Source organism: Rhamphochromis sp. 'chilingali', assembly GCF_963969265.1.
Source record: "Rhamphochromis sp. 'chilingali' genome assembly, chromosome: 11".
Lineage (NCBI taxonomy): Eukaryota > Metazoa > Chordata > Actinopteri > Cichliformes > Cichlidae > Rhamphochromis > Rhamphochromis sp. 'chilingali'.
This window is the reverse complement of record NC_137938.1, coordinates 15,086,057-15,098,434: the sequence shown is the minus strand read 5'-3', so window position 1 is coordinate 15,098,434 and position 12,378 is coordinate 15,086,057. Positions and strand designations below refer to the sequence as shown.

Here is a 12,378-nt window from a genome sequence, read left to right as displayed (position 1 = left end):
GAAAGACTGAGAGATCACAAGTGTGCTTTCAGTGCCCTTTCAAATCCCTCTATAGTCTGAGGGCTTTGGTCAGGTAAAGAGTTGTTGATTTTCCCGAACTCCTACAATGCCGTATTTATGCGTCTCTATCAGAGGGCCATGTTTCATAAAACGGTAATAGATTTATGATGGCAGAGTGGGATTGGAAGTTTCCTTCAAAAAACTTTGCAATGGAAGACTTTTTTTTCTGGGGTACGAAACACCATCAGATGCATTTTTAAATATTTTTCTGTCATTCTTTGGTTCACATCTGTGGTGTGCCGTGAGCTGAATATGAATGAGAGTGTAACGATGACATCTTGAAAATATGCTGCTTAACTTGACTGAAAGAGGAGGATGTGTTCCCTCCAGATGACTGAAAGGCGACGCACATTCCAGACAAGATCTGACCTCCGGCAACTCTGAAATCCGAAACCCACACTGGATGAAGCCTGCTATAGCACCGGCTTGGACACATAGAGAGAAATGTCCTTTACTTGGCATAAACGTTGTGTTCTCATATGGCTCACCAGGTCATTTGAAGAGAGACAAGGACATAAAATTAAACTGTGAAAAAGTCTTCTCCACCAAAGGTCAGCCATGCATGAGGACAAACAGAGGTGAGGGGATTCTGGGGTGAAAGGGTAAGAAGAGACATAAAGGCATGCTTTGGTTAAAGGTGAGAGGGTACAGAGCATATTGAGGGAGGCGTGTTTAAAAGCAGCTGAAGGTAAAAGGTTGAATAGGGAGGTTAGGAGGTGGAAGAAAAAGAGAATCAAAGACAGAAGTTTGTCCTTAAATTTGACAAATGGAAATCATGGGAAGAATAAGCCTGTTTCAGAAATTCATAACTACAAACTTTTCAAGGACACCATCCAAATCCACTCAAATTCACTAGGAAATACACCACGGCGTCGCCAGAAAGCCAGCATGTCCCTGACTGGCCTTTTCTCCCATGGTGCTCTCCTCCAACTCTAGTGCCTTTATGTAAGGTCAGAGGGATAACAGGATAAAGGCTGTCTTCTCTGCTCCTCTGAAGGACAAGCACTCTGCCGATTGGATTTGGTGGCGTTCAAGGACAAAAGAAAGAACACTGGGATACAAAGGAACCAATAGAGGAGGAACAAGATTTCATCTGTCACTATGGCCTGAGTGATTGGCAGGGATGGCTACAGCAGCAATCTTTGAGCGCTGCCTTTTTGTGGCTGGGTGCCCTCCATCAGCACTGAATAAGAAGACTCGATCCACTGACAAAAAAAGCACTCAAAGAGGCTGGAAGATCAGACCTCCATGAAATAAAAGAGCATAGACAGGTGCTATAGAGGAAACTAGGTGGTTTAATTCAGCAGAATGACTTCAAATTTCATTTACAAATTTGTGTGTTTGTGTGTGATTGTGTGTGTGTGTGTGAGTGAGTGCACATTAACATGGAAAGCAGAAGAACAGAAAGGCATGTTAGGAAGCACATAATTCATGATGTGAATCATGTGCTATGGCCTTTGCAGTGATTGAACTCAACAGCCGAATGCCTATAAAAGAGTTTTGAAATTCTCTTCATCATCGTCATAACACCGAATGATAAAACATCTTTTGGAAAAAGATAGCTGTCACTCCCGAAGCTGGTTGTGCCAGACCTTTCTTCCTGTTAAAAGGCAGTTTTTCCTTCCCACTGTTACCACGTGTTTGCTTATCGGGAGTCGTTTGATTGTTGGGGTTTTCTCTGTATTCCTGTAGGGTCTTTAACTTACAATATAAAGCAGCTTGAGATGACTGTTGTGATTTGGTGCTATATGAAAAAACTGAATTTAATTGAAAACTGGTTTTCGACCCTTATTCCAAAGACATGGTGAATCACTGTCAAGTCACACTGAAGGTGTTTCGGTGGCACTAAGACCCTCTGCTGGTTTTTCCTTTCATTTGTAATGTATCTCTTTGTTTCCATCCAGGAGCTGGTTAGAAGGATTCGTAGATATGGATTCAAAAGACAAATAGGGTGAAATAATGGCACAAGAATAATAAGATGACCTGTGATTTTTATCATGGGTTAAAACCAGAGAAAATGAATTAAATTTCCATAAAACATAATGCTGTGGCATCTTTTTATTTTTAACCTATTTTCTGACTTGTGTATCACATGCTTAAGCTCCGTGTTCTACAAATGCATCCACATGCTTAATGATAGCCCCATGACCTCTCTGCCCATGTTTGGATGCCCCCACATTGCCTGTTTTTAAAGTCTTAAAATGAATTTTTATTTCTTGACTTTTAACTCAGAATGAGTTAAAACTGTGTTTTCTTACCTTCTATTCTATTATTGTTTTCTGTTTTGGTACTTTGTATAGCACTTTGTTAAACTTGTGTTTTTAAAAAGAGCTTTATAGATTCATTGGAATGGATTAATACTTAATACATACAAAATAACAAAAAAACATCCTTTAACTTTCAGGTAAGCAAGTGGAGCTGCACATCACCAAAGAAAGAAAAAAGGCACTGTTGTTTTTAAATGTAGGGACAGTATGTTCTTAGAAGTCCTTCTTTTTGTGTTTTTGTTTACGGGGCACGGACATTTCAGATGCTGTGAAGGGGGCACTACGGACCAAAGTAGGGGGTACAGACGGATGTCAGGCTAGCTGCCATGGTGCATTAGTGAATTCTGCTTCGCCACGCAGAAGAATCCTTGATGATATGGAGACATCTGTGAAACACTTTCTATTTCTTTTAGCAGCACATTACCTGCGTGCAGGTAGGCGAGGTCTGGGTTCTCAATATCAGGGTGATTGTCCTTCAGGTGGTTGCGGAACTCCATCGGAGAGTTGGTGGCATAGTCACATTTGGGGCAGTTGTACATCTTCACGCCCTCGTGTTTTCCCGTATGGAGTATGTGCTTTCGGATATTCTCTGCACAGTTGGATCTAAGTGAAACAAACAAAGATAAAAAGGCTTAATTCCATTTTGGAATTAACAAAAACAAACGTTGGAATTAAAGATGAGAGTCATGAAGGAGAAAACACAAGATCAACACTTGGCAACATTCCCAAAAAAGGTTTGCTGTACTAACATTTTCTTTATCTGTAATGATGTAATGACACACAGACACACATGGGCACACTTCACACAGTAACACGCAATAAAAAAAAATCAAGCTGGGAGAGAGGAGCCATGTTTGGACTACAAGCAGCACATGACTAAAGACTCTTTCATGAACAGCAAACACTTGTTACAGAAACAATATTTACATTTTGTAGATATGTTTGATATTCTTTCACGCCTTTATATTTTGCTCTGCTACTTTCTTTTCTTATAGTTTTTCAGCTGTTTGTGTAATGGTGCTGGGGACAGCGCCTGCTACGAGACCACTGTGCATCTAGAGGCCCATTGACTGCATTACAAAGATATGTCTGAAGGCATCTGTTATTCAGTATGTATCATTTGCAGCTGTATGAAAGCTATATAGGATTAGTGTTGTATGCTGTGTGTGCCTGAGTTTGTGGGTCTCTGGGCCAGTCAGATAGGGCAGGGAGCTACTGCAGGGTATACGATGTAACTATGTCAGCCCAGAGAGTAACACACAAACCTCTGCTGATTAATGACGCTGCCTGACCTGCTCCCAGGCTCTATCTAAACCTGCCCATAGACACACACAAACACACTCACACACATAAGTAAAGCTCTGAATGATTAAGACAAACATGCACATACATACATATGGAATACAGACATATAGAAAGGCCAGTTTGAGCCAAAATAAAACAATAAATCTCTGACACTGCTACACAAGTTCGAATATACAGACATGAATCCGTAAACACACACAAACGCTCGTGCATTTAATGCATCATGCAAGCAAGCATGTGCGGTGTAGAGCACACTTTCGCACACAATCATGTGTTGATGGATGGGGCACTCGTGCTCAGTTTGGACCTGACATTCTCGGACAGTATAATACGCAATTACTCTCCCTTATCACCTTGGCTGGGACAATAAAGCCTCACAGTACCATAGCTCACACCAGCCAAGGAGAGAATTTGTTTTCACTTTTCCAGAGACACCTCTCTCCATCATGGGGGCCATAGTCCAGCCTGGCTCCACTGCGGCCTAGAAAAAAAAATTAAAAATACAGAGCGGGCCCTCACTGGTGTCTGTTTATGCTGTACAAAACACATAAGGACCAGCCAGCAGTGAACAATGAGGGCTCTTCATGAGGCTCAAGACCATGTTTTGGATGCAGTCTCAACAAAAGAATGAAACAAACACATTTTGAGAGCGTTGACCCAGAGCACTAACAAATAAAGAAATGTCTGTTTGGCCAGTGGATTGCAGAACACTTTACAGACGAGCACTCAGGAGCCACTTTATTACCTCCACGCGGTCAACTGCTCGCCAAAGCAAATATCTAATTAGCCAATCACAAGGCACTTCGATATGGTCGAGACAACCTGCGAAATTCAAACTGAGCATCGGAATGAAGAACAAAGGTGATTTAAGTGCCTTTGGCTACGTCCACACTAATGTGTTTTGTTTGAAAACGCATCGTTTTCTCTCCGTTTTGGCCTCCGGTCCACACTGAGACACCGTTTTCCCTGAATGAAAACGCTCTCAAGAATGCATACATTTGAAGACGGTGCTTATGCGTCGCAGTGTGGACAGCAAAAACGGAGACTTTCGAAAACGATGACGCATGTTAGTCATGTGATGCAGTCATGTGACCAATTAAACAAAGACAGCGGAGGGTTTATACAGCAGTTGTTTTGTTTGCTCTTAATTTGACAGCCATATTAAAGATTAATATCAGTTTGTACATGCTTCAGATAGCTTTCCTTCGAAGTCTTTAATTCTCACTTGCTTTTGCAACTTTGTACTTTTGTATTACTCGCAGCAACAACTCCACCTCATTGTTAGTCCATTTATAAAAACTCTGTGCTTTTCCTCGTCATTTTACCGCGACGTTTCAACGAGCTGGAAAGTAAATAAGCGGCAGACAGAAATGAGGCAGGCTGAATCTTCTTGCATTTCACGCATGCGCAATACTGGAGCGTAAGCGTTTTCGTCCGTTTCAATGTGGACGCACAACTCTGTGAAAACGTCTGAAAACGCTAGTGTGGACGCGGAGCGTTTTCAGACAAAAACGCTGTTTGGTGTGAGTATTTCACAGACTGCTGATCTTCTGGGATTTTCCCACACAGCCATCTCTAGGGTTTACAGAGAATGGTCCAAAAAAAGAAAATATCTATTAAGCACCAGATCTCTGGGTGAAAATGACTGGGTGATGCCAGCAGTTGGAATAGAACAGCCACGCTGAAAGGAAGGCGAACGTAACTCAGCCTCTAATTACAACTAAGGCATACAGATCGCTTTTTTGAATGCCCAACATGTTAAACCTTGAAGCAGAAGGACTAAAGCAGCAGAAAACCACACTAGACCTGTCAGCTAAGAACAGGAAGCTGAGGCAACATTTTCATGGTAGGTTCAGAATTTGGTGTAAACATCATGAAAACCTGGATCCATTTTTTGATCTTCAATGGTACACGCTGCCGGTGGCAGTGCAATAATGTGAGGGACATTTTCTTAAAACACCACAGCCCACCTGAGTATTGTTGCTGACCATGTCCATCCCTTTATGACCACATTGAACGCATGATGTGATGGCTGCTTCCAATGGGAAAATGCACCATGTAACAGAGCTCACTTAATATCACACTAGTTTCTTTAACATGGCAGTAAGTTCACTGCACTCAAATGGACTCCACAGTCATCAGATCTCAATCCAATGGAGCACCTTGGCTGTGGTGGAACAGGAGACTAACATAATAGGCTTAAGGCTGACAAATCTGCAGCAACCGTGTGACGCTGTCATGTTAATATGGACCAAAATCTCTGAGGAATGCTTCCAGCACCTTGTTGAATCTGTACCATAAAGAATTGGGGTACTTCTGCAGGCAAAAGGGTGTCCAACCACGTACTAGCAGCATGTGCTTTATAAAGTGTCTACAGGAACTGACCTTAGTTGTCATTTTCATATTTTATCCAAAAAACTGTCAAAAATTGCTGTGATTACTTTCTTATCAGCCTCATAAGCAAAACAATAACAGATTCACAGGCAAATCACGGCCATCTGTTGACTTTTCATTGGCATACGGACAAAAAAAAGAACTTTAAACTGTCTCATGCTCCTAAATTAACACAAATGATGCTGTTAAAAAATGCATTTAATACCAAAAGTGAGCTGATTTCTTATTCGAAAGCGGGAGCATAAATAGATAAAATTTGAAGCGGAGCTAAAAGGTTCTAAAGAGAGCGCGGGTGGATTCCTAGGGGGGCCATGCTATCTCTCAGATATGGTAATGGCGTAATTGTCATATTAAAACAACACAACGTGCGTTTAGGAGTCAGCAGGTGTCACAGTTAGTGAAAGCCCACACCAGCCCTCCTACTATACACTGTATTAATTAGTCCAACGCTGTTTCAACTTCCTCCCCCACCCATGCACTCACCATGGGAATCAGCCATACTGATGCTCATCGGCTACATCACCCCTTCTCTGCCACTTTCTGCTTCTCCCCTCTCTCTCTCCCCCCTTTATTTAAGCCATTTCCATATTCCTCCTCCCAAAGACTGTATGGTAATGGGAGAGGTGTAATTGAGAGGCGCTTCGTTAGAGGAGATTTAAATGCGCTTCTTTGTGTGCGTTAAGAGTTGTGGGGGGTGCAGGGTCTGTATTTGGATCACTGGTGCTATTTGGATTCTTATTCTGCCAGGGAGGCCCAGTTATCATCATTAATGCCTCTCCCTCCTCCTTCGTCTCTCACTTCACTTTTACAAGGTCGCAAACCTTCCTGCCACTGACAGCGAGCGTGTCGTCCTCAAAGCCGCCGTCGCCTTGAATTGGAAACACTGCTTTAACAGGTAGATTGAAACATGAATGGTGCGGCATTCAATAAACAAAACCAGCCCCACAGTCATGGCGACGTGCAGGATTCAGAGGCTACATATCAATTAGGCCGTTTTAGATGCCACTGTGACTTTAATGAGAAAAAAAGAGAGTGGGAAAAAAAATCCTCCTCTTTGTGAGCGATAAAAACAATTTCTTAAAAATTATAGCAAAGAAGTTTCGCAGCTTGCATAAACAGCTGCAGAGTAGTCAAATAGACATCATTAATTGACAGCCCAGGACTCACGGTGCAATATCATTAGAATATTTTTACCACTATTTCCCATCTATAATTATCCCCCCTCTATTATCTATCTCTGTCTGAATGGTAGATGAGTGGCATTTGATAGATCATTTACTCCCTGCTCATTTACATGCATTTGAGAAGCAGCCTTGATGGGGATAATACTGCATTAAGTGAGAAACATAGCTGCCATTTAACATGCTACATCTATAAAACAGATACATTTTCTTTGGGCAAGAACTGTCAGTCACCTAGCTGCTTCATTAATGCTTCAATACTCAATATTGCTCTATGGCTGCATCCTATATATTTCATAAGCCCGGCTTGTATTACAAGGTCAAACAGGCTAACTCATCTACCAGCTCCTTATCACGGTCAGGCCACGAGAGACGTCACGGTTTTAAAAATGCATTCAGACAATAAAAGCCAAGCAAAGATGGGACCCCTCACGGGTGTCTAGGGCCCCACACATTCAATTCCTCATCCTCACATTAGCGAGCCCAGCAGGGCTTTTCCACAACGTCCCTACACCTCCTCCCACCTTTCTTCCTCCCTTCGGGACCTCTCTAAACCCTCGGAGGCCACCAAAATGTTAATTGGGCTTCTAATTTACTGTTTCATTTGCTGCTATCTGTAACAATCATTATGTATCAGTGAAGGATCACAGGTCTGTATACAGTATCTTTCCCACTGTGAGGTTCAATCAGTGGAGCGGTTTGATATGAGTTTAAAATTTAAACAAAAGTAAAATGTAGGCTTGAGGATCTTATAAAATCTGATCCTTATGTGACTCTTTTGCACGTACACCCACTGACCTGACGAGAGGGACCTTTGTATTTTTATAGAGCCGTGTGTCTTTAGTGTGCAGAATTTTAAGCAACAAAACTTAATGCTCCTAACATTAAAATGAAAGACAGTGAAATCTGATAACTTTCACACGCATTTTGCTCAAAAATAAATGTTTCACCTCGTGACGATACTTAGAGTCAGGAGAAGAACGAGGTACATCACACTTAATGCTAGAAACTACCTAACAACAACAACGAAAAGGTCAATCTCAGTGTTGCACTCTGACAAAATATTGGGAAAAAATCTGTAGTAGTAAAACACAGAGTTGAGCCAACCAATCAGGAAGACAATACAGTCACTGGTTGTGTTAACAAATTAGATTAAATACAGGGCATAACCAAATATAAGCAGGATTTATCGTCTCAGAAATGAAACTTAATTAAACTTAAACTAAACAATAAAAGACCTATGCTAGTCGCTTCCTACACGATACCCAAAAGAGACGTTCTGTGATATCTTTGGACACCGGGAGATAAAATCCTTTGATAATTGCTGAAGAATAGCCTGACTGCAACTATTACTTCTCAGCATTTCATTTTTTTTCCCCCAAGTTGAACTGAATACAAAAGACAGATGAAATGAGTCAAGTGCTTCACTACGGCGGAGCAGGTGTAGCAAACAGCTGAAATGACTTTGTCACAGAGGGGAAAAAACGAATGAAGAGTACATCTAAAACCAATGATGGGTTTGAGATCATTCCCTTTCACACTCTTCTGCCACATCCTGACGAGGAAGCGCGGGGTGAGAGAAAGACAGAAGGGGGGAGGAGAGGAGAGAGAGACAGAGAAAGATGGAGAGAGATGGAGATGTGCAACGCCAGCCAAAACTTTTTCAATTTCACCGACAATTTCCTGTGTAATTACTGATGCGGTATGATGGTGTTTTAATGACAGGGACCTGCCAGTGACAGTGACATTGTGTGTGTGTGTGTGTGTGTGTGTGTGTGTGTGTGTGTGTGTGTGTGTGTGTGTGTGTGTGTGTGAGGGAGAGTAAGAGTGTGTGTGTGTTGGGGAAATCTGGCTGGGCCTGTTGATGATGGCAGAGTGATGAGATGGAGCCGTGCTGTGGAGATTAGACCTGTCTGCCCTCAACGTCTCCCACCCACCCGCCACACACACACACACACACTCAAAGCCACTAGCATTAACACCCCACCCTCTCCACCAACCCACCAAACTACCCCACAATGCCACCTGCTATCTCACCAACACACACACCACACTCTTACAAACCCACCCCCCACATCCCCATCCTATCCCCACCTATCAACCCTCTGATCATCAGTGCCACGGTGGCAGCCATCAGCGCCACCAACCGTGTGGAGGTCAATGAGGCGGTACCTGTAGTCGCACCAGGGGCAGCGGTACGGTTTCTCCCCGGTGTGAACACGTTTGTGCCGTGATAGGTGGGACTGCGTGGTGGAGGCGAAGTTGCAGAGCTTACATTTGAAGGGCCTCTCTCCTGTGGGCGGAGGGATTGAAAAGATAAGAGACACAGACAAGACAGCAGTGATGAGACCGTAGTGACCCACTAATGTGAGCTAAAACAAACATGCATACATTGAGAGATAGCAGGTAGCAGGATTTATCTGACAATGGGTGTAGGTCCCTCTGGTGCTGCAAAAAAACTTTAATTAATAAGTAAATATAAAATGAGGCGCTGTGTTAAACTCGACTATACAAAGACTAAACACACGGTTTTGTCAACTGTTGTATGAAAGCTGTAATTTTAAATCAGTTAAACATATAAGGGAAAAGCTCTGACAGGGTTTGCGTCTGCTGAAGAAAAGCCATTTAAGGATGTAAGTGGAGAAAGTTTTCTTATATTTTTAAGTAAAAGTTGAATAACAATAAAGGCTGGGATTCAAAGAAAAGTCACTTGTATAAAAGCATACAATATAAGGTTAATGGTAAAACTATGTATAAACAAATACTTTACATTTCAACTTCTTCTGTGAGAGTTAAACACATATTTTAGATCCAGCTGAAATGTGTGTTCTGTAAGAAGTGGAAGTATCAGTTGGTTGTAGTGCTGTGTTTTCAACCAAATCAGTTCATCTCTCAACAGGACCGGAAACTTATGTATAGATTTCAAAAAAATACAATGAGTGAGATTTTGATGGTAATCCAGATAAGGCTTTTTACTGTTTGTACTGTAATTTCCGTAACTGAAGCACGGCCATTAATCTACAGAAATAGCATATGGGCTGCACAGCCAAAAACCTGTAAAGAACTCTGAAAACAGTGGGTATCTATGTGGTACAAGGATGAGGGTGGCCTGGTCTGATGAGACATTTATACAACAGAGACACCTGGATGGTTATTGTTCACCTAGGGAAGAGGTAGAACCTGCATGAACTGTGCTAAGAAGGCAAGTTGACAGAGAAGTGGGACGAAACGTTGGGTCCCCTCATTTAAGTGGACGTCACTTTGTTCCACTTACCTAAACAATGCAAACATACAGCCCTCCTATTAGCAGGATACCAACCTCACTTCACAACTACAAGAGTAAAAGGATCTGCTGCTAACATCTTGGTACCTGATACCCTCAGAGGACTTGTTCAGTCCATGCTATGATTGGTCATATCTGTTCTGGCAGCACCAGTGGGACCTACACAAGACAGGTATCTCTAATGATGTGGGTTATCATGTTTGTCTGGAGTGTAAGAATAAAAAACAAACAAAACAGGTTTTTGTTTTTTTACTTGTAATTAATTTTATTTGTGGCAGTTGTGTATTTTTGTTGTTTTTTTTGTCGTGACATTTAAAGGAACTTTGTTATATCCGCTGTTTCTTTAGTACTGCTTCAGTGACATTTATATATTGAGAATAAGATTAGCCATTCAATTTCCAATTGGAAAAAAACACAAAACACCTGAACAAAGCTGCTTGAGGAGACTTCAAACACAGAAATATTCATATTAGCACTGGTCGTTAAAAATCTGCACCTGTCAAACTGAGGACAGTCCCTTCATGTGAACCTGTATCGCCACAGATTTGGACATGTGGCTAAATCAGTGGAATTGACACGTGTCAACGTGGCAGAGGAGGACAGAAATTGGCGGTTTTAGGGGGAAAAAATGGCAGCAAAACTGAGGAGCAAACAAAATGAATAATGAAAACCTAAATGAATATTTATAACAGGATTCTTGATCCTTGGACGCCTGCCAGACAACGGCTAAGAACAGTATTTGTTTCACTATCTCAATTTCCCCCCAAAAAAACACTGGTTATTGACAGCCTATCTGAAAAATGCAATTTCCCTAAGCGACAGAATGACATGGTGAAATGATAACTGAAATTAAAAATCTCAGATTCAGTCAGCCACACTGGTACACATGCCTATCACTGACAGCAGCATGTCACACTGATGCGCCTGTGTGTGAGTGTATGTGTGCGACCGAGGGAGGGCAAACGGTTGCCTAAACTACACGGCTGCTCGGATCTCGGTGTCAAACACCTTCTGACATGGTGAAGGCATGAACACGTGGGAATCAGTTTGTGCGACAAGACAAGTTTCCAACATGAGTTCAGGGTGTGTGAGTCGGTGCTTACCTGTGTGTTGGCGTCTGTGTTTGGTGAGGGCATGTCTGGTGCCTCCCGCAAAACCACACAGGTCACATAAATAAGACTTTTCTCCTGCAGAGATAGAGAGTGAGAGAGAAACATAGTGCTTTAGGGATATCAGCGGTTGTGAAAAACAGAGTGGATGAGAAACCAGAATTATACGCAGGGAAAAATATTTTGCTTAATTTGCTTTTGTTTTTGCAGAAATGCTCTCATTCAAACGCAAATCACATTCAAGAGATTAAAAAATGGTTTAAAGATTAATTTCAGTCAATTAAAAATTTGAAGCTGAAGCAATTAAAGAGGTTCAGAACAAAGCCAAGGTTTACCATACCACCTTAAGTGAACATAACATGTATACAGCAAAAAAAGCACTTAAAAGCTCATCTAAATCTGTAAAAGCAGGCATCTGCTGGTAGCTATGGACCTGAGAGTACACCTGAAACACCCTATAGTATTCTGTGTGTGTGTGTGTGTGTGTGTGTGTGTGTGTGTGTGTGTGTGGGGGGGGGGGGGGGGGGGGGGGGGGGGAATAATTAAAGATGTCTTTGAAAAATGACATAAAGCAACAAAAACTGCTTATTTTTAGTTTCTGAAAATGCAGAAGGACATCAAACCTTTACGATCTGTATTTAGTCTGTTCTGTATCATTCTTTAAGTGAATGCCCATTTTTTTAAACTTATTTTGATATGCTAGGAATGTGAAGTCACTTAGAATGAAAAAAACAACTGGTTTTACAGCTGGTTTCGTTCACTCGAGCATGTTAATCTAC

The 12,378-nt window shown here is 41.8% G+C and overlaps 1 protein-coding gene across 1 annotated transcript in view; it reads right to left on the bottom strand.

The window, feature by feature from the left end:
• znf407 (zinc finger protein 407) overlaps positions 1 to 12,378 on the bottom strand; it is a 165,372-nt gene that overhangs the window by 47,492 nt on the left and 105,502 nt on the right. Inside the window, exons 7-9 of the mRNA XM_080895504.1 lie at positions 11,594 to 11,677; positions 9,380 to 9,500; positions 2,752 to 2,930 (exon numbers count right to left, since the gene is read on the bottom strand). Coding sequence (XP_080751630.1) covers positions 2,752 to 2,930; positions 9,380 to 9,500; positions 11,594 to 11,677 — 384 coding nt within the window. The remainder of the gene's footprint in view (positions 1 to 2,751; positions 2,931 to 9,379; positions 9,501 to 11,593; positions 11,678 to 12,378) is intronic.